Here is a 22442-nt window from a genome sequence, read left to right as displayed (position 1 = left end):
GTACCTGCCTCTCCCCATCTTGTCCCTCACCCGCCACATGCCAGGCTCCTGTTGCCACCTGAGGGACTTCATCGTCTCCATCTGGGCGCACCTCGCACTGGTGGGGGCCCTTTGCGTCCCTAACCCCCCAGGGCTTGGCCTCTCAAGACTCCTCTGGCCCCCTTGTCTTGTTGAAGGGCCTCTGCTTTTGCTCCCCCATTTGTGAAATCAAAACAGTCCCCGGAGGAAAGAAAGAGGCCAAAAATGCCTCACACGCCCCTTGAGTGGGTGTGCAACCATCCCCAGGGATTTATGGTCGCGTACACCTAAATTCCAGGCCTGGTGCTTATTCAAAGCCACGATGGAACTGAGGTCTACATCAGTTCTTGGCCTGCCATATGCGTTTCTCGATTAGACTTGACAGGCCACAGTGATCGTAAGAGTTGCTCTCCCTGGGAGCTTCTGTTGAGGATGCTGCAGTTTGGAACGTCTCAGGATTCAGAAGAGCCAGCCTGAGGTGCGGCATGGGAAGTGAGGCCTGGGCCCCTTCGCTCTGGGCCACAGGGCTCAGCGGCCCCTGCCCCAGCCCCCCACTCTCGGCATCTGACCAGCTGTCTGAATCCCACAGCGACGGGGCCTCTGGGACGGCAGGGCTCCACGTGGGTCACAAGCCTCCGACCTCAGCACCCAGCAGCCTCGATGGTTCCCTCCTCTCTGTTAGATGCGCCTGTTTCTTATGAATTCTAACCATTCTTAAGTTAAGACTAAGACCTACTAAGGCCAACCTGGTTTCACCCGGGGAACCAGCAGATCCCCAGCCACAGGGATGAGACGGGAAGGTCTGAGGCAGGCCCGGGAACCTGCATTTTCATCAGCTCCTCAGCTCTGATGCAGGACCTGTACTGTCTGGAGGGTTCTCTTGGCATTTCCAGAGCCTCCCAGATCATTCCATCTCTTACCCACTCCCTCACTTTCCAGAGTCTCAGGGCTCCACTTGGTATGTTGCTGAGCTTCTCACCTTGTGTCCTGCAGTCCACATGGCAAGGGTTAAAATGACCTCCTCCTTCCCAATTCCTGGGGCTCCCAGCTGGTTTCCCAATGGGCCTTCGGAGAAAGGCCCTAAATTCACCCGGCTCACAGTAGGTCCCCAGCGCCCTTGAGAAGAGAGTCAGAGCTGTCCCCCAGCACCCTTGAAAAGTGCTCAGAGCTGTCCCCCTGGGAGGAGGGTCCCCAGTGGGTGGGATCGTGCCCGCTGATTCTGCGTCTGTGTCCCCACAGCGGAGACCTCACCACTGGCCGGCCATGAAGTTCCGCAACCACCCCAACCACTCCACCTACACAGAAGTCGAGCCCTCAGGCCACGAGAAGGAAGGCTTCGTGGAGGCTGAGCAGTGCTGAGCGCGCCAAGTCTCCCTTGGAAGGACAGGAAGGAAGACCTGGGGACCTCAAAAAACACGAGTCGAAGCAAAACAGAGAAGTGACTTTCTTTGACTTCCTCTGAACACACCCTGGCTGGGAGGAGGAGCCCGTGGTCTGTGGTGTCAGAGCTACAGTTTGGCCATCACACCAGATATTGAAGCAGGGGCAGAAAAGCAACCACACTGAGTGTTTAAGGAATAATAACCTAATTTCATCCTGTTTTGATGCCAGAGGTCTCCCCTTCTGAGTCTCTCAATGGTCTACTCTGGAGCTGCCTCAGAGGTCCCCTCCCACCTGGAGACAGCCAGAGGCCCTTCTCGGGTCCCCTTACACCCCTGTATATGACACCAGAGAACGGAGCTCTAGACTGGGGCTGCTGTATTCCAGGGTCCATAGACTCAAGAGCTGGTCCTCAAGGCTATGGATTCAGCATATTTTGCCCCAGCCTCTGTGCTCTGGAAGTCTGAAGAAGGAGTTCTTTCCATCTGTTAAACACAGGTACGGCTGCTCCCAGCCCTTTTGGCAAGCCACTGATTGGCATGCTGGCATCAGAAGAAAGCCAAATGAGAGGCGAAGAAAGAACTCGTGGGCAGATTGCATTTTTGCATTTTTAGGCTTCGCTCCCCCAACTTGCCCTTTCTGCTGAGAACCGGTACTTCTGCATCGAACACATGTGAGGCCCGTGTCACGGGCTTTATCCAATTGCGGCCCAGCCTGGGCCTGGCAAGCCGTGCTGTGCGTGGCCACGTCTACCGTGCAGGCTCTTCATTCCAATGGCACATTTGATGTCCATTGTATTCACTGGCCTGGTCTTCTGTCAGTGCCAGTAGTTACCTCCAAAGGCGGGGCCTGCCTGATTAATATCTTTCCTCAGTCTGAGCTGGAATTTAATAGCCATTAAAGAGAAACAAGGTGGAGAGAGGGCTTCTTGAAACATACCCAGCAGGGAACTTCAGTTGGATTCTGTTGAAAAGCAAAGCCTCCAGAAGGATTGGGACAGAGGAAGCTGGTGCGGGAAGGAGGGACTTTATACTTAAGACCTTGACCTAGAAAGTTGCTTGCATCTCCCCAGCTCTGCCGGAAGTTCTTGGGGCAGAGAGTTTAGGCTCCCAGACTTAACCTGGTTTTAAGGGAGTTCTGTCCTGGAATGAGTTGGGGTTGCTTCTGAAGAGCATTTCAAATGAAAACCTATAGTTCACCCTCATTCAAAGTAAAAAATATCAGCAGCAAATAAATATTAAATCACAGTCTCCGCTTAGTCATGTCCTTTTATGCATGTCACCAAGAAGCGGTCAAAGAAAGACGTTAGCTTAGGGCTTCCCCGGTGGTCCAGTAGTTAGGATTCCGCGCTTGCACTGCAGGGGGCGCGGGTTTCATCCCGTGTGCGCACAATGCGGAAATTAGTTTAAGTACAGGGCCTCCTGAGGTGGGGGTAGGGAGTCTGCAAATAACCAGGCACATTCAACCACTGGACCATGGATTTCCAGATGCTTCATGGTTTATCCTTGGTGAGGATGCTAATAATAGAGTGGGAGACATGCTGGCCCTCAGCTGTCTGTATGCATCCTTCACACACCAGGAAAGGAAGAGCTATGATTTTGAGAAATCATATCAGATTTTGAGAAAGTAAAAAGATAATGCAGCAAAGGGAGCAGCGTTCTTTTCAAGCTTCTGAAGGACAGAAAGGTCCATTATGGAGCTCTCTTAATGAGAGAAGGCAGCCAGGCACTGAAACACTCTGGGTTCCCAGCACTGCTGGCTGGCAGGAGGGTGATTTTTGCCCTTGCCCGACCCGCAGAGCACCTATGACCCTTGTGTGTCTACATGGCCAGTGGGGCAGTTCCCATTGTGGCCAAATGCCTTGCACAGCATCATGGATCCCACTCCCAAACTCCAGCACGCTTCTTCCCGATGGGAGCTGTTCTGATTTCTGGAAGGAAAGAACGCCAAGATTGAGGCAATGGGCAGTGATGTACTGAGGTCTCTGCTGGTAACACTGCAGGTGGAGAGAGAAAGCATGAGATACCTCCGGCCAGTCAGAGCAAGTCTAGCTGGCCCCTGGGATGACAATGGTGAGGGCAGTGGTGCTGTTTGGCAGCAGGTAGCCTGGTTTGTTAACAGCAAAAAAGAACTAAAGATGTGCACTAAGAAAGGTCCCTGGACATTAAGAGCCCCTCAAGCCAAAACAAAGTGCTCCCAAGAAACAGCCGGCAGCTCAGAGTTTATGCTGGTTGCCAGCTATCCTTAGGCTCTCTCACGAGATCGAGCACCTCTTAGACCCAGGAGTTTTACTCCAAGGTTTACAGTAGCTGTAGAGAGTGACTCACCTGCAGAGCGAGTGGCCAGAAGGAGACATAGGGGTTGCATGGTCAACCAGCAAAGTAGCCCTTCTGTGCTGTGCACGATCAACCACAGAGAGCTTGCAGAATTCCCCTGGGCCCCTCCACCCCACAGGCAGATACAATCACCAAGGAGAGCAGATGACTGGCAGGTCCCTCCTTCCCTACATGGCACCTTTGGGCATCCTCACAGTGATCCCACTGGAGGGGGGTGGATGGGTCCATGAAAGCTTGTCACTGCTACAGGAAGCTTCAACCCTGTGAAACAGCTGTCTGTGTTGTACCCAGAAATCAGAAGCTCTCAGGGAGACCCTGTTTTACACCAGAAATCTTAAGAGAGCCAACAAGAAAATGAGAAGAAGAAGAAGAATGCAGAGGCCAAGTGTGAGAGGAGACCCCTGGATTAGGTTGTGAGCACAGCTTAGTTCCCCTTTAAGCAGCTGCCCCTAGATTTGTAGATTTGTCCAATAAAGTCCCCAGGGTTTCTGATTCTAGAACATGAGTGCCTATAAGCCCAGCCACCAACTCCAGTATCCACGAACGCCCCAGGTAGAGCAGATGGAGTTTCCAAGCTTGACTAAGTGGCCGTCTCCCTTCCGCCATAATCAGATGTCACCACCCTCTCGCACCAGATGCCCCTGACTCTGGAAACTGCCTCTTCAGGTCTTCAGGTCTCAGCCTGGAGCCTGAGGTTGAAAATGTCCTTTTGTCGCTGTTTGAGGTTCTTGATGGGCCTTGGAAACAATTTTTTAAATTTGTGTGTTTTGTCAGGGCTCCCCTGTGTAACGTGTATGTATATATATTTAGGTATATACCTATTGATAGATGATAGATATAGATAGATTAGATGAAGCTTGTATCTGTGCTCAGCCTGTAGCTTGGTGTGTTATATTAAGACAGTGGCAAAAGCTGCCAGCCAGCCACACTATGTGAAAAGCAGAGTATTCACCACTTGAGCTGATCACTTATTTCGTTGTGGGCAGAGCTAAGACTCTCTTCTCTGAGTACTCGAACAGATAACAGATTTGCAGGAAGCATTGATCAGGGGCCATACCCAGACTCCCTACACCGGGTGGAGTCACAAACAAAATCAGCCTCTCTCATCATCTCCCATTCTCCACCCCACTCCCACCCCCACCAAAAAAGCCACCTGAACGTACAGCACAATTCGAAGGATCTGAGATCTGAGGGCACCCTAGCTGTTCTAAATGCGATGTATTCACATATTTAGCGTGAGAATTCTCTGCACGGATTCTCAGTGTTAATAAAAGGCAACATTCTTTTACGCCTTCTGCCGTGTGCAAAATTAAGTGCAAAGGATTTTGAGTGACGTTCTACAAATCGTCACACAGACTTTAGTCCTGATGACTGCCGTCTTCTCCAAGGACCTCACTAAGGAGCAGAGGAACAGCCTGCAGCAATCTGCCCAGGGGTGCTCGTCCCATACTCCTGTCCCAGCTCAAGAGAGACAGCCTGGAAAGAGACTCTAGCTATTTATTTATTTGGGGTTTGTGAGTTCCTGGAAGTAAACCTCATAGGTTTCTAATCTATCTAGAGATACAAAATAAATCTGCTAAATCGACGCTGCCACATTTCTGGAAGCTTTGCATTCGAACAGCTTTAGCAGCCCTGTCGGGTTTTTTTTTTATTATTATTACTTTGCGTATTTTGCTCACAAAACATGGTTATGCAAACCAAAACAAAAAGAGGAAAAATTTGAACGTCTCACAGCCAAAATCAGCTATGCCAAATTTCAGGCTCCAAAAAAGCCAATGTATAAATAAACATGCTGTGTTTGCCAAATAAAGAGGAATAAGTTGGAGAAGGCCACGTGGATTGGTGAGAAAGCCTCCGGCTGCTCCCCAGTGCGTCAGGAGGCGGAGCTGCAGCCCCAGCCCCGCCCCTAGGGAGCTATGCATTGTCCGCGAAGTCGCCCAACTTCTCCGGGCCACTACGAAATAAGGGGATGGGAGCACTGATTGATCTGAGGAGGGGATGTTTTCCTCTCCTTAGCAAATATGCTCATCTGTTTTTTGGGTGGTTTTTTTTTTTTTTTTCCAGTTCACAAACAACTCAGATGGAAGTATCCTTTTTACTTCCACTTTCCTGTTGAAGTGACCAACTTTGTTTGCCCGAGACTTGCCTGGCTCTAACACTGAGAGTCCTGTGTCCCAGGAAACCCCCCAATCTAGAGCCCACTGGGACAGTTGGTTAATCTATCCTTGGAGTCTATCCCGACCCCACTGGCTGAAGAGCTGCTAACAATCTCAAGTTGTTAGAGCATTAGCGTCTTGGACTTACGTTTTCAAAGTGTGATCCACACAGGCAACCCCTGGGGGTCAGCTGGAAATGCAGAATTCAGGCCCACCCACCCCAGTCCTACTGAGTCAGAATCTGCATTTAAGAAGCTCCCCAGGTGACTCGGGTGAAATGCATGAACGTTTGAGAAGCATTTCTAGGAAAGAAGTTTACTGACATGATCACAGCCTGTGGGGGAGGCATTATTCCCCCATTTCTCAGATGAGAAAATTGAGGCTCAGACAGGTGGCTTTCCTTTTTTATTTATTCATTTGACCCATACTCATTAAGTGACTTGCCCAAGGTCACACAGCTAGAGTAGCTAAGACAGTCCCCAAACCTAGGACTTTGGATTCCCCTCTGGAGTTGTTTCCCAGATACCTCTGAGCAGCGCCAGGACCACGCGGCCACAGTTTAATAGGGAAGCTGATTGTAAATTAAACAGAGCCTTCCCAGGCCTGTAGAGAGTCTCGAAAAGATGCAGAACAACAATGTCAGATACATCCCCTAGGGACTTCCTTGATGGTCAAGTGGTTAAGACTTCGCACTTCCAGTGCAGTGAGCACGGGTTCAATCCCTGGTTGGGGAACTGAGATCCTGCATGCCACTCGGTACAATATGTACTCTTGGCTCCTTAAAACTGTAAGCTTATCATCTATTTATTTACACAGCCCAAGAGCTTAAAAATATCCTCATTGTTACTGCCTCCTTCTCATCCGGATCCCCCTACTCCAGTGACCCTCCCACATGAAGATTTGGAAACACTCTCCATAAGGTCTTACAGGACACCAAGGCATGCCTCTGTGCTTATTTTCTTGAATGGAAGACAATTGATTACTTCATTTTCCCCGTGGGGCTAGAGAGAAGGGAGATGGGGCAGGGAGGGAGAATCCTTACTTGAACTGCTAACACCAAAGAGAAATTCTTCGAGGGATGATTTTTCTGATGTTCATAAAACATTTTCACATGTCGTCCCTAGAGATCGCTAAATCATATCCACAGTTTTCCACAAAGCTAAAAGCATGGAAAAAGAAACGTCTGAATATAGGCCAATAAAATCTCATCATACACTCTCAGGCTTGGGTGAGAACCTTCCCCTCCAACTTCAGTCTTTCCTCTTCACATTTTCCTATTCAGAAATTGACTGTCACCACCAGGGGATCAGATGGAGTAGCCAAAATGTATAAGTCTCACCGTGTCCAGCTGAGAAAAGTCTAAAAAGCCTCAAAAAATAACAGATCCCATGTCTCCTCCACTGATCTACCTTACATTGCCCTCAGTTTAGACCCTCTTTTGAATCCACAGTTTTGCTGCTCTCAACAACCTCAGACGCAATGGGTCCAGTGCCTAAGGGTGATCATTTTGCCTCTACTCCCCTCTCTCAAAGAAAAGTAAGTAATTCCAAGAGCCCCCCCCTTAAGGTCAAAAGGGCAGCCTGCCCCAGGGCCCACTGTCTCCCCTCTCCAGCGCTGCAGACACCCCTCTCTATTCCTTGGGGCTTGTGGGGCCGCACCCCACATGCTGCAAGGCCTGTGCTTGCCCAGCTTCAAGACCAAAGAAAGAGCCCAGAGTCAGCAACAGAGACATCAGTGGTTTAGTGGATGGGGAAGCTTACGCGTCTGAAGCAGGGTCCTGCCGTGACACCCCACCGTGTGCGGCAGAGGACAGGCAGGACATGGCGGCAGTCTTCGCTCCCAGGGGGAAGGGGAGATTACCAGGGTTAGGGGAATGGATGTCAGGTGGGCTCCTTAGTTACCAGAGCAACCAGCAGAGGGGCACACCCCTCACTGGCCTCTTTGACAAGAACAGTCACTAGCTGGGGTGGGGACAAGTATATAGGAAGGTCATTCATGGGTGTAAGATGTCGCTGAAGTAGGCACTGGTCGGGCTGGGAATGTACAGAGAGCAAGAGAACAGCCATCTTGAGTGGCCTGACTATACAGGACCCTTCTCCCCCAAGCCCTCTGCGCTCACAATTCCTCCACCTCCAGAGATAACCACTCAGCCCCCTCTCGCTGTGAAAGAGGAACCAAACCCAACAAAACTGGGTATTAGCAAAGCTTACTTACAAAGGTCCTGATCTACTTATGTTTGACCTCTGGAATGATGATGGGGGGGGGCGTGGCTCACATTTGCTAAGCGCTGACTGTGTTCCAGGCACTGTTTTATGACAGTTGTTTGTATCATCGCCAGAGGGGCAGGTGCTAACTCTGTTATCTCTACAGAGAAGGCCAGTGAGGCTCAGAGTGCCAGGGAATTTGCTCAAGGTCACCAGCTAGGTCAGTCAGGCAAGGTAACTAGAACTTGGCAAAGGTAACTAGACGTCACATGGCCTTTGGCCCTCAGGTTTGGTTCCTGAGGCCAAGGTGTCCCCACTCTCCTACCATTGACACTTTGACCCGTGGTCCTCTGTCAAAGGCACTGTGGACCCTGTCCTCCATGGAGGACTCACTTCCCAGCCAGGAAGTGAAATTGGATGGGAAGAGGCACCATTGCCCCAGTTTCAAGTGGGAGTTTTAAATCTCTGAGGCCCCACAGGTGGGGTGACCCCCAATTCACTAGGCTTTAGCCTTGTAGGAATGAACCCGCTTGGGGGTGCGCTTCCCATCCTTTGGGCCACACATCTTAGAGACTCTTACCTGATGTTATCTCATCTGTAAGAACCCAGTTTATAAGAATGTTTTTTTTGTCCAGTCCCCCAATGCCTTAGTTTTTACAGATGGAAAACTGAAGGCCCAGGAAAGCCAAGAGCTACACCCAAGACCACACAGGAAATGAGAGCACCTCCCCTGCTGGTTCTCCAGCGTGTGTGCTGGGTAAGCGCATGGGCTCTGATGCCACCAGGTGAATCCTGGTGTTGCCACATACCACCTCTGTGACCCTACAAAGTTATTCAGTGTCCCTGTGTACTTTCCGCTTCAGTGAAATGGAAGTGATGCAAGGAATAACACCTGCCTCCTCAAGCTTTGTGGAGATTAAATATTCCAGTGCTTAGAGCCAAGCATAGCACTAAGTGCTCCGGAAGTCTTGGCTTCTTTTTTACTTGTTAGTTACTGAATGCAACACCACCTATTATCCAGGGCAGTGAATGGCTTTTCTGGTGCTTCCTGCTGTCTTTATGTTTGAGCATCACTTCTACCAGAGGGAGACACTTCTACTGCTGGGTGACCTGCTCAGAAAGCATCCCTCTCAGAATGCCTCCCACTTTCCCCGGGATGGGGACAGACACTGACAGACATCCCTGCAATGGGCTGGCTCTCATTACTCTGGAGGGAACAGAAAGGCGCTGAAACTCTTCATTCTCAGCTTTCTATAATTATCTTCAAAGCACTAGATCATTTTTATGTCCTTTAAGGAAAAAAAAGGAATATAAGAAAGGGATGTTGCAGAAATCGAACCCTGGAAACTTCCCTCACTGATTACTTTTGAAGGAAGTTCTCAGTCCTCAAGGCTATTTTTTTAAGTAGACCAGATGAGGCACTGGGCTGACTCTTCCATTTCCTTTTCTCTTTTCTTTTCTTTTTTAACTTTTCTATTTCCTTTTAAACCTAAATTAGATTAATTGTTGCAATTCCTTTTTAGAAAACAGATTAAACTAATAGAGTACCTATAATGAGGGCATAACAGGTACTTTGCATGTTTGTAGAGAAGATACGTGTAGAACAAGAGGCACGGCTCTTATCCAGAAACTTTTCTTTTCCTCACCTGAGAAATCCCTCTCAGAGATATTTTGATGGAGAGGAAAAAGGTGAAAAGCCTTTCATGTTCTTTCAAAGTCTCATGAGGCCAAGACACGCCCAGCTGTGACTCTCCTGCAGGCTTGTGCATGTGGATGGGCTAACAGACCTGAGGGAGGGCAGAGTGAATCTCGAACCCTGGCTGAAGAGGGAGCCTTTAATTGCTAGGCCCGCGGAATCATCAGAAAACCCAAACTTAGAATCCTCATTGCTCCACATGCTTGCTTCCTCTCCTTCACGGGAGGCGAGTGTTGAAGTCCCCGGCAACCCCAGAATCAGGACAATGGGTCATTGGACACGGAAGCATTTCCCACTCACACAGCCCCCAGGGCTGGGTCTGCCAGTTTCTGGTTATTTGGGGAAAAAAGGCACAAATTAATTCTCAGTCCTCAGCACCCAAATGTATGACTCATAGGCAGCCCGCTGCATAAAGAAAGGGCACAGAATGAGGAAATGCAGAGCAAAGTGCCAGAGGCGTTTCTGGAACAAACTCCTTCCTGGCCTGGTGTCTGTAATACAGATTTTCAATTTCTGGGGAAAATCACTTTCTGCAGTGGAAATACCCTAGCAGGGTGGGAGGCCTGAAAGGGTTCATGGCCCCCGGGCGGATCAGAAACAAGCACCAAAGGGCTAAGAAGGAATATCCCCTTTCCTGTGTTTATGAGGATTTACTGAAAAGTTCCTTTGAGGAAGTCATTCTGCCTCTCAGGACTCAGAGAAGCAGAAAAGCTCCCAGGGGCCTTGTCTAAGGTTTCTCCTAGTTCTTCTACTTGGAGCTGATGATTAAAAAAATATCCACCACAGTGATTCCTGTTAGTTCCATGAGTTCCTTCTTTTCAGGCTGTAGATTTGACATCCAGCAATTACAAGAACATGAGTACAGCTCTCACAGCTCTTGTATTTCCCTGCGCTCTAGTAAAACACAGCTCCTCCCCAGTTTGGCATACAGGGGGCTCCTCTCCCGCCTCCACTCTCACTCAAAGTAAAAGAATCGCTCCTTTAGGGCTTTACAACTTTCAAAACACTTTCACGCGTTCAAGTCTCATGCCACGGGGGGCCATTGCGACCGCCTGATGCTCTCCCTCCCCCCAGCCCAATGCCAAGCAAGATGCCGAGCTCAGTACTAGAATAACCATACTTTATGTTGATAGATCCTCTTAGTTTTCAAAACGCTTTCTCAATATGGTATCTCATCTGAGCATCCTAGTTCTCCTTTGAGATTGGCGGGGTGGAAACCTACATCTCATACTAAGATTAAAGGAAACGGAAGCTCAGAGCACTAACGATTTTCCCAGGCCCCACTGCCTCTGACCAGGAGAACACATCAGAACTTCAGCCCCACCCACCACTAATCATATACCAGTGACAGCTAAAGTTTATGGAGCATCTTTTGCAATCCAGGCAGTACTAAGCATCTCATAGGCATTTCAGCCAGAAAGTAGAAAGGAAGCCAGTGACCTTCACTCACTGTTGGATTCCCAAGGATGTCAATCAAAATGCACTTTTTAGACAGCAACCTGAGCCCAGCAAAGCAGGAGCTGTAGAAATATAGAATATAGGGAATTCCGTGGCAGTCCAGTTGTTAGCACTCAGTGCTCTCACTGCCTGGGTTCAATCCCTAGTCAGGGAACTAAGATCTTGCAAGCTGTGTGGCATGGCCAAAACAAACAAACAAAACAAACAAACAAACAGAAAACAGAACATAGGAGCTAGTTGCCTCTACGGTACTCATGGTAGAGTCAGTGAGACAAGATGAGATCCTTTGAGACAGAAAACAACACAATCTAATCCATATTTATGGCCTAAATTGGTAAGCTGACTAAACTCTCAGAGTTACAGTAGCTCAAAGGAGAACTAAGATGGAAGATTTAGAGCTGCACTATTCAGTATGGTAGCCACTAGCTACATGTGACTATTGAGCACTTAAAATGTAGCTGGTCCATATTGAGATGTGCTATTTATTTATTTATTTATAAATGTATTTATTTATTGGATTTATTTTTTTATTGGCTGTGCTGGGTCTTAGTTGCTACCCATGGGCTTTCTCTAGTTGTTGCAAGCAGGGGCTACTACTCATTGTGGTGGCTTTTCTTGTTGCGGAGCATGGGCTCTAGGCACATGGGCTTCAGTAGCTGCGGCACATGGTCTCAATAGTTGTGGCACACAGGCATAGTTGCTTCTCGGCATGTGGTATCTTCCTGGGGCAGGGCTCAGAACCCGTGTCCCCTGTATTGGCAGGCAGATTCTTAACCACTGCACCACCTAGGAAGTCCCAAGAGTGCTATTGTATTATGTATTCAACCTGCACTCTGGATTTTAAAAATTTAGTACCAAAAAAATTATTGTAAATATATCACATTAATAATTTTTATGTTGATTACATGTTAACATTATGTTTTGCATATGTTGGGTTAAATTAATAAAATTAATTTCACTTTTTTAATGTGGCTACCAGAAAATTTTCAATTACATATGAGACGTGCATTATATTCTTTTTTTTCTAATTGAAGTATAGTTGATTTACAATGTTGTATTAGTTCTGGCATATAGCAAAGTGATTCAGTTATACATATATATATGCACATTCTTTTTCATATTCTTTTCCACTATAGGTTATTACAAGATAGTGAATATAATGCTATACAGTAGGGCTTTGTTGTTTATCTATTTTGTATTTAGTAGTTTGTATCTGCTAATCCCAAACTCCTAGTTTATCCCTCCCCCCATTTCCCCTTTGGTAACCATAAGTTTGTTTTCTATGTCTGTGAGTCTGTTTCTGTTCTGTGAATAAGTTTATTTTAGATTCCACATACAAGTGATATCATGTGATATTTGTCTTTCTCTCTGACTTACTTCACTTAGTATGATCATCTCTAGGTCCATCCATGTTGCTACAGATGGCATTATTTCATTCTTTTCATGGCTGAGTAGTATTCCATTGTGTGTGTGTGTGTGTGTGTGTATACCATGTCTTTATCTGTTCATCTAAATGTTGATGGCCATCTATGTTCCATGTCTTGGCTATTGTAAATAGAGCTGCTACGAACATTGAGGTGCCTGTATCTTTTTGAATTAGAGTTTTCTCTGTATATATGCCCAAGTCCCATTTGTTTATTTTTACTTTTATTTCTATTGCCTTGGGAGACTGATTAAGAAAACATTGCTATGATTTATATCAGAGACTGTTTTGCCTATGTCCTCTTCTAGGAGTTTTATGGTGGCCTGTCTATATTTAAGTCTTTAAGCCATTTTGCATCTATTTTTGTGTATAGTGTATGGGAGTGTTTTAACTTCAATGATTTACATGAGGCTGTCCAGCTTTCCCAACACTACTTGTTGAAGAGACTGTCTTTTCTCCATTGTATATTCTTGCCTCCTTTGTTGAAGATTAGTTGACTGTAGGTGTGTGGTTTTATTTCTGGGTTCTCTATGCTGTTCCTTTGATCCATATGTCTGTTTTTGTGGCAATATCATGCTGATTTGATTACTGTAGCTTTTCGTATTGTCTGAAGTCTGGGAGTGTTATCCCTCCAGCTTTGTTTTTTTTCCCTCAGAACTGCTTTGGCATGTCTAGGTCTTTTATGGTTCCATATACATTTTACAATGATTTGTTCTAGTTCTGTGAAAGATGTCATGGGTAATTTGATAGGGATCACATTAAATCTGCACATTGCTTTGGGTAGTATGACCATTTTAACGATATTAATTCTTCCAATCCAAAAGCATGGGATATCTTTCCATTTCTTTAAATCATCTTCAATTTCCTTTATCACTGTTTTATAGTTCTCAGTGTATAAGTCTTTCACCTCGTTCGTCAGGCTTATTCCTAAGTATTTTTTTCTTGTTGATGTGATTTTAAAAGGGACTTTTTTCTACCTTCCCTTTCTGATATTTCGTTGTTAGCGTAAAGAAAATGAAACAGATTTCTGTATGTTAATCTTGTATCCTGCTACCTTGCTGAATTTGTTTATCAGTTCTCTTTTTGTGTGTGGAGGCTCACATTATATTCTATGAGACAGAGCTGGTTTCGAATAATGATCAGTCATTATGTTTTAGATGCCTAACTAAATGCTAGGCACTTTATGTGCATTCCCGTATTTAATCTTTTCATCATCTCCACAATTTCATTGTTATTCTGTTTTACAGATGAGGAAGCCATGGCTTAAAGCAGTTAAGTATATAACTATGAAAAAGGATAAGTTAAAACTAAATGTATTGCAGACTTCCTAGGTGGCACAGTGGTAAAGAATCTGCCTGCCAATGCAGGGGACACGGGTTCGAGCCCTGCCCTGGGAAGATTCCACATGCCATGGAGCAACTAAGCTCGTGCACCACAGCTATTAAGCCTGTGCTCTAGAGCCTGTGAGCCACAACTACTGAGCCCACGTGCCACAACTATTGAAGCCCACGTGCCTAGAGCCTGTGCTCCGCAACAAGAGAAGCCACTACAATGAGGAGCCTGCGCACCACAATGAAGAGTAGCCCCCACTTGCAGCAACTAGAGAAAGCCCTTGTGCAGCAATGAAGACCCAATGCAGCTAATAAATAAATAAAATAAATAAATAAATTTTAAAAAAATCCTAAATGTATTGCAATGGAAATTGTCCACAATAAATTGCCTTTTTTTTAAACAATAATCATCCATTATCAGAAAAATAAAATATGCCTATATCATTTATTTAAAATAAAGACATTAAGTGACTTGCCTGTGGCCATCCAACTAATTGGCCAGGGGCAGGACTTGAATCCTGGGCCTGTGATAAGTCCAAGTTCATGCTCTTATCCTCATGTGAACCCATAGAGGTAAAAAGGCTTTGGAGGGTGTAGGAACTAAATTCCCACCCATGACAGGTCTTCTCTCAGCAATATTCCTGGAAAGCGGCCAGCTAGCACTTGCTTGAATACCTATAATAATGGGGAGTTCATTACCTTTTTAGGTAGCATGCCCCATTGTTGGCTACCTGGTTATTAAGATTTTCCTCCATTAAATGAGAAGGAATCTGTTCATCCTAAAACCTGTCCTTAAGTTCAGGATCCTCTTAGTGGAGGTGGACCCCTTGAGCTAGGCTGAAATGATGGGCTGGTTTGCACTGGTCTCTAAGGAGAGTCCAGCAGTTTCCCCCCATAAGGAAAGGGACCCCTCATCTGCCTACACCCCTCCTCCCACCTCCAGCGCACTTCCTGCAGACCGACCCAGGTAAACCTTGCCTGCGTGATGTGCACCGCCTCCCTGATGTGGCTGCGCGGCCGCAGCTGCAGTGAATGCCTGAATTTCCATTCAGGGTAAAGCCTCTCTCCACTGAAAGGATAATCGTCTGCCTGCTGCACTGACAGGTTCTCATCGGGCAGGGGCTGAACGCTGGGTCTTTAGAAAAGACACCAGGAGAGGCGAGCTCCTGGCCCGGCTTTGACAGATTTCCTCAGCTACTCTAAAGGGAAGAAAAAGAAATTGCTGGGGTAGAGGTTGGGGTGGGAGGGAGGCATAGAGAGGAAAGAAGAGGAAGAATCTGGGATGCTAATGAATTCCTTGTGAGCTCACATGTCTTCTTCCAGCACAGGCTTTTCTCCAAAAGTTGATGCAGCTCTACCTTGCCAGCCAGAGCCTAAAAATGTGCCCAGATAGACAGAACCCCAAGTCCCAGGACAGTCTGTCAAATGCTGGCTGCTTGCAAACAGACAAAAGAGCGGGACAGGAAACAAGAAGAGGGATCTGCAAATGGGACCCTCTCCTTGACATTGTACTTCAGGGGTCTGCTTTCCTGGTCTGACCCCTCCCAGTGACAACAGAGCTGTGGACCCAGGAACACTGACAACCAAGAGAAGTGGCATCCCAAACCCTACCACTGCCTCTTCCTTCCTCTCACTGCCACTTTCAACATCAAAAAAAATAACAAACTACTATGTCGTACACCTAAAACTAATATAATATTGTAAATCAGCTATGCTTCAATGTAGAAAAATATATTAAAAAATGAAAATAAAAGAAATGCCCTCCAAGAGTTTTAGTAAAGGGTCTGAAGCCTATCATTTGACCCCCAGCTCCATTCCATCTGCTGAAGCTATGTCAGGCCCCGCGGTCATGATGGCAGGCCAGCCATCTGCTAGCAACCACACCGTGATTACAGGTTGTTCCTAAGGGCTGGTATAACTAGCAGAGTTAGGCTCAAGGAAACTCATAGTAGCATTATTGATTCCCAACCATGTTCTAGGCTTCGCCCTAAGTGCTTTTATACTTGCAACAAATTTGTATGCCAGGAATTATTCTTATTAACATTTTAGGAATTCGGAAACTGGACTCAGAAGTATTAAATGACAAGATCACTGGCCAAAAAATAGCAGGAAAGGATTTGAACCCAGATCTGTCCTGCTCTTAAAATCCGTGCTTTAAAAAAACAAAACAAAATTAAAACAAACAAACAAATAAGGGAACTTCCCTGGTGGTCCAGTGGTAAAGACTCCATGCTTCTACTGCAGGGAGGGTGGGTTCAATCCCTGGTTGGGGAACTAAGATACCACATGCCACGGCGCAAAACTACCATAAACTAGTACCATGAACTGCCATGTACTCGTCACCAAGTTATAATGATCATCAACACAGAGCTTTCCTTGTTGCAGCTCTAGCCCACTCATTCTCCTTTATTGGGTTACTTTGAAGCAAACCTAAGTTGTGTCATTTCATCCATAAACAGTTCAGCCTGTGTCTCTAAAGGAGAAGGATGTTCAAAATCTGTGCTCTTGACCTCCTCAAAATAGTGACCCTGGGTGAGAGATTACCAAGAAAGTACCCAGAAAAACTGCAAGGTTTCCATTACTGCCAGAGGGGAACGAAGCATTCCCCAGCTGCCTTTGGCCTTTCTGCATAATGTGGGGAGGGTACAGTCATTATGCGCTAAGTCCAGGAATGCCCATTTGGCAGCCAAACATCATGGAGACCTGGCCACCTGGTCACGTGGACAACATTCCTGCCCGTTACCCCTGAGTAATGTTTATCTGCTGGAAAACATTACCTAACCAGTTCTCTCCCAGCTGCACTATCTCAGAACTTGTTATCTTGTTGGCTGTCATGTGCACATGGAATAACATTAACATTTACTTGACACACCTGCTACGTGTCAGACACTGAGCTTGGGGTTTCCATATGTGTCAGGAACCAAACCCTTGATTTTTTAAAATTTTGATCTGATTAATTTTTGTTCAATTTCCATTTGGTTCAGAATTCCATCCTGCCCTGGAATATTATGGGAAGGACTCTATATAATCCCTTCAGGGGCTGAACCATCAGCAGCATTTCTTGAGAACACACACTTGCTTAAGTCACCCTGTGAGTCACCCTGGAGGGTACCAAGAATAGAATACAATTCCTGCCTTATATTACAGTGGAAGACATTTCTCTGTATTCAAGTCTATTAATACTCAGTTATCTCCTTCTCCTGAGCTGCAGGGCTTGCAATACCCATCCTAAGGAGCTTGGAAGTCTAGTAGGATAAGACAAAGTACACAAATAAATAGATCTACAAAGCAGAACACACCAACTGGCACAGCAGATGTGAAAATAACACGTACGGGGAGTCAAAAGGCGATAGCAGTTATGCGTGACTGGGAGAAATTGGAAAAGCTTTGGTGGGGGAGGTATAAACAGATTGTTTCTCAGGAACTGGTGCAGTTTGCTCTACACACCACGTGACATCACAGACTCTAGAGGCCACACACTGTGTTCTACTCTCCAGTTCTTCCACCATGACACTGGTGATGGCCCTTACCAAGTGTAGCTGACTTTGGTCCCGTCCGCATCCTTCTTCCATGAGTCTAAAGTGCCCGTGACTGCTCTGGGCTGTCTGCCTCTTCCTGTGGAGCCCTGGTTGCTGCTGTTGCTGGCCCTCAGGGTTGGCTTGTTAACCCCAGAAGCCTGGTTGATGCTGCAGCTCTCTGCGTCTCCAGCAGATGGATTTGCTCATTGAATCATTGTTTTTCTGGGCATCGTGAGGATGACAAGGGGTTTTGAGGCACCGTTGGAGGAAAGAGTTATACCTCCTAGGGTCGGGCCTGAAAATAGACCCATCATTAAGGTTTTTACACGTAGACGTGATGGGAAAGGGAACTATAAGAAGACAGGCAGAGGCAGGAATAGAGCATTTTCAGAGAATTCCAACTGGAGGATGGGCTGTGGTGGAGGGCCAGATGGGGAGAACCGTGGAGGTACATCTGGAGTAGCAGGCTGGGCTGTTTTGTGAGAACCTATAAGAACATGCTGAGGACTTACACGGGCAATGGAGAGCTAATGAGGGGACCTGGCAGAACTATCACTGCCCCTTAGGAATGTTAATTGGGCAGAGCAAGTGACATGGATTGGAATGGAGGAAAAGAAAAAATGAAGGCCAGGAGACCAGCTAGGAGGCCCAGGGTGTATGCTCTGCTTACTTACCCATGAGCCCCACTGGAAAGTGGGCCTGTTGAAATAAGCCTTCTACTTGCTCTAAACATCTTGAGGAATGGGCCTACACTGCATTAACTTTTTGTTTCCCTAGCACCTGACATTAGTAGGTGTTGAATAAATATTAGTGCCTGGCACATAGTAGGTACTCAATAAATATTTCTTTAAAAAAAAAAAAGAAAAAGAAAACAGGGAGAGAGGGAAGAAGGGAAGGAAAGAATGAAAAAAAAGCCACACCTGTGATAAGCTATGGAGATGGTTTAGGGGTGAGGTAAGGAGGCCTTTCTGTAGGGGTGGAGGTAGTAGAAATGATAAGGTGGGGGATCTGCAGATATTTCAGTAAGAGCATCTATAGAACTTGGCTAGTGACTGGATGTGGGAGAAAAGCAAGAGCAAGGAATGTAGGATGACAGGGAGAGTGTAGGACCATTAATAGAAATAAGACAAACAGGGAAGAAGCAGATCAGTGGGAAGAGGCAGGATTGCCACCTAAAATCTGTGTGCATCTCTTGGTAGAGCCAAGCCAAAGATCGGGACAATGAGGGATTTATTACTTGCAGCAAGTAAGAAGAATACAAGGATCTTTCCCGAAGCAGTGTCTCCCTGAACAGCAAAATTGGGGAAGTTTTAAACTAAGGGTATATGCTATTCATGAAGGGGCCTGGGCAGTAGGCAGAGTCCCAGATTTAGCTGATTGAAGAAACAAGGGTCAGAAAATGTCCACATCCTCATCCCTTAGGTTCTGGTTGATCTGGTAGTTGAGTGCTTCAGACTAATCTTTACCATAGGAAACAGGACTGGGAGTCTTTACAACTAGTATATCAGCTTTACTATTGTTACTTCTCTTGCCTGATAACAGGCAGTGTTCCTGCATTCTTTTGTTCACTTAAGATAATTAAATACTGAGATCTGTTCAAGGACAAGCATTGTGCAGGCTTAGATCACAAAATGGAGTAGGCCAAAAATGGTTTCTCTTATGTCAAGAAACCTATGCCTGGTTCTCTTCCCCTGGGGACCTCTTACCCTATCTGCTTACAGGATAATTTTCATTTTGGACATTTTGAGTTCCAGGTCTCGGCACGGCCACCCAAAGTAGTATCTAGTACACATGGAGTGAAAGTTCAGGAAGGAGGTTGGCACCAGAAGTATAGGCCGGGAGGCATCTGCAAAGAAGTTCTAGTGGCAATCGTGGAAGTGGGTGAGATCACCAAACAGAGAAGAGAGGAAGCAAGAGGCCTGAATGCAGAGTCCTGAGGAATGGCAACACATGTGGGATGAGAACAAGCAAAGTTGGAGAGAGAAAAGGGAAATTAGCAAAGTGCAGGATCGGGGTAGCTGAGGAGGAGGTTTCAAGCAGGGGGAGGTGATCAGCTGTGGTCCAGTGGAATGATGCCTGTAAAAGAGCCCGTTGGATTCAGCCACAGGAGGTCTCAAGAGCTCTCAAAGGGTGCGGTGACTGTGACACACTGAGAGCGGGATCAAGATTGTGGCAGGTCAGAAAGGAGTAGGTGGTGAGAGCCAAGAGGCAGTCAGCTAAACCGCTCTTGAAGGGCTTCGGCAGCTGTGGGAAGAAGAAAGGAAGGACCACGGCTTGAGAGGGACGTGGAGTTGGAGGAAGATGGACTTTTAGAACGGGTGTAATGAGAACAGATTTACAAATGCAAAAGAAAGAAGCCGTGAGGTGGAAAAGGAGGGAGACGGGGCCTTTGGAGGAGCAGAGCAAGGTCCCAGAGAAAGGGGAAAACTAAGAGGGCATGTTTTTAGAAAAGCTTACAAATCAAAACAACACATAAGTGGTGACAATAAGTCCTTATATTTGAAAAGCAGTGAAATGCTATCTGCAGAGCATTTTAATATGCTTTATCTCATTTAATCCTTGTGATGGTGTACCCCCCCAAAAAAAAAATAAAAAAAAAAATAAAAAAATAATCCTTGTGATGAGCATATTATTATTATTTCTACTAAAATACAAGGAGGTTAAATGACTCACCCAAGATCACATAGCTAATAAACAGAAGAACTTGGGGGGGGACTTCCCTGGTGGTCCAGCGGGTAAGACTCTGTGCCCCCAGTGCAGGGAGCTGGGGTTCAATCCCTGGTTCAGGAACTGGATTCTGCATGCATGCCACAACCAAGAGTTTGCATGCTGCAACTAAGAGTCTGCATGCTGCAACTGAAGATCCCGCACGCTGCAACTAAGACCCGGCACAGCCAAAATAAATAAATAAATAATAAATGAAGAAATTAAAAAAAGCAAACAGAAGAATTTGGGATCAAAAAGTCAATCAAGAGATTAAAATGCCTGGGAATTCCCTGGCCACCCAGTGGTTAGGACTCTGCATTCCACTGCAGGGGGCACGGGTTCAGTCCCTGGTTGGAATAAGATCTCACAAGCCGCACAGCCAAAACAAGTAAAATGAAATGCCCGCTGTGCCTGGCACCATGTTAGGTGCCAAAGATCCCAAAGAGAACACGAAATAGCTCCTGCCCTTGAGGCACTCACAACCCAGTAGACTGAGCTCCACACGACTGAAAAATAGGCTCCAAGACATAAATGTGCTCAGCGGAGGGCACTCACTCAGACCGAGGAAGGGGAAGGAGTAGGTTTCAATGCAGGCTTTCTAAAGGAGGTGATGCTGGGCTGAGACTGGAAGGATAAACAGGAAGGAATGACCTGGCTGAGAAGTGAGCAAAAAAAGGAAAGTGTTCCCAGCAAAGTACACTGGTGTGCAAGAGCTGGGGGCCTTTGGGAAGTGTGATTTATTCACTCTACTGGTACACAGGGCAGGTGTAGCAAGGTAGGGAGAGGCGCATGCCAAGATAGGAGTGGGGGAGCTTGCATGCTACCTGGAGGGCTTCTAATGTGTCCTGAAGGTGAGTGTACCAGGGAAGGATTTTAAGCAAGGGAAAGATATCATCAGATTTGCATTCTAGAACCATCACTCTGGAGGACCCCTGGAGGCAGTGTGGAGGATGGATTAGAGGAGGATATTAGGGGAAGCAGGGAGATCAGTTAAGGTGCACATGTAGGGAATTCCTTGGCGATCCAGTGTTTAGGACTCAGGGCTTTCGCTGTCATGGCCCAGGATTCAATCCCTGGTCAGGGAACTAAGATCCCGCAAGCCATGTGGAGTGGCCAAAAAATAAAAGAAAAGGGATGCAATGTAGTGGCCTAAACAAGAAAGGATAAGTTCCAGGCTGATTGGGGCAGTAGCATTGGTAATGGAGTAGAGGGTGAATGTATAATGACATAAGATAATATAGAAATATATATACATAATTACATATATGCAGAAAGAACTGGCCCTCCTTAGAGAAAGAAGGAGATAAGGATATAAAGAAACCAGAATGGTGTAGAATTATTGCCAGGTTCTGGCTGAAACAGAAGCAGGAAGAGAAGCATATATTAGTGGAGGCAGAGAGCTGAGTAGAAAAATGAGTTCGAGACATATTGGGTTAAGAAGCCCCCGGGCCACCCAAGTGGAGGTGCCCAGTAGGATGTGGAGATCTGGAGCTCCTGGGGAGGCTGACCTGGGGGTATATCTCTGTGAATCATCAGCATCAGGTAGTGAATGGAGCCACAGGTCAGGGTAGTGTTTGGATGAAGAAGAGAAAATGGCCTCTTGCACAGCCTTAAGGAGCACTGGTGTTTAAGAATAAGGTAAAGAGAAAAGAGCTGAGAAGGAGGTGAGAAGGAGAAACCAGAGAGATAGGAGAGGAAAAAAGGAGACATGTCCCAGAAAACGCTGAGATCGAAGCAGGTCACCTGGGCGGATACTGCTGAGAGTAAGAAGAGTACCATCTTTGTCCGCTTTCAGGAGGAGAGGGGATGGCTTCCTCCAAGCTGGTCAGAGGTTTTAGGAAATAGAAGGAACGTGAGAAAAAGAAAGTCCCTTTCAAGCTGAGAAATAGGAGAGTTGAGTCCATCTCCTCTCCTCTTTGCCATGTTTTCTTGCTCTTGCTGCGATAACCAGTGCACTCATAGAAAATAAAGCTTGTTATTTGATAAAATGTGGAGAATCAGATGCTCCAAATGCTTCTATTATGTGCTTCGAAACCCGACATGTTGAAAATGGAGATCATCCAATGTGCTCATGCTGTCCTTAAAAATATTCCTTTGATAAACATTAAACTGTTCTGTTTACCAGAAATGTTAAGGAAGGAAATAAACAGGGCTATTTAGAAGTATTTAAAAATTGAAGTTTAAACCATAAGAGAAAACAAGAGGCAAAAATGATC

The 22442-nt window shown here is 46.4% G+C and overlaps 1 protein-coding gene across 2 annotated transcripts in view; it reads left to right on the top strand.

Annotated features, from left to right (window-relative positions):
- The window catches only part of PLXDC1 (plexin domain containing 1), a 63416-nt gene extending 60774 nt beyond the window's left edge, over positions 1–2642 (top strand). For both annotated transcript variants that reach the window (XM_057715625.1, XM_057715624.1), the window contains exon 14: positions 1258–2642. In XM_057715625.1, coding sequence (XP_057571608.1) covers positions 1258–1377 — 120 coding nt within the window. In that variant the 3' untranslated portion in view covers positions 1378–2642. The remainder of the gene's footprint in view (positions 1–1257) is intronic.
- Positions 2643–22442: the final 19800 nt, after the last annotated feature.

This window comes from Hippopotamus amphibius, chromosome 17 (assembly GCF_030028045.1).
Source record: "Hippopotamus amphibius kiboko isolate mHipAmp2 chromosome 17, mHipAmp2.hap2, whole genome shotgun sequence".
NCBI lineage: Eukaryota > Metazoa > Chordata > Mammalia > Artiodactyla > Hippopotamidae > Hippopotamus > Hippopotamus amphibius.
This window is presented reverse-complemented; position numbering and strand designations above follow the sequence as displayed.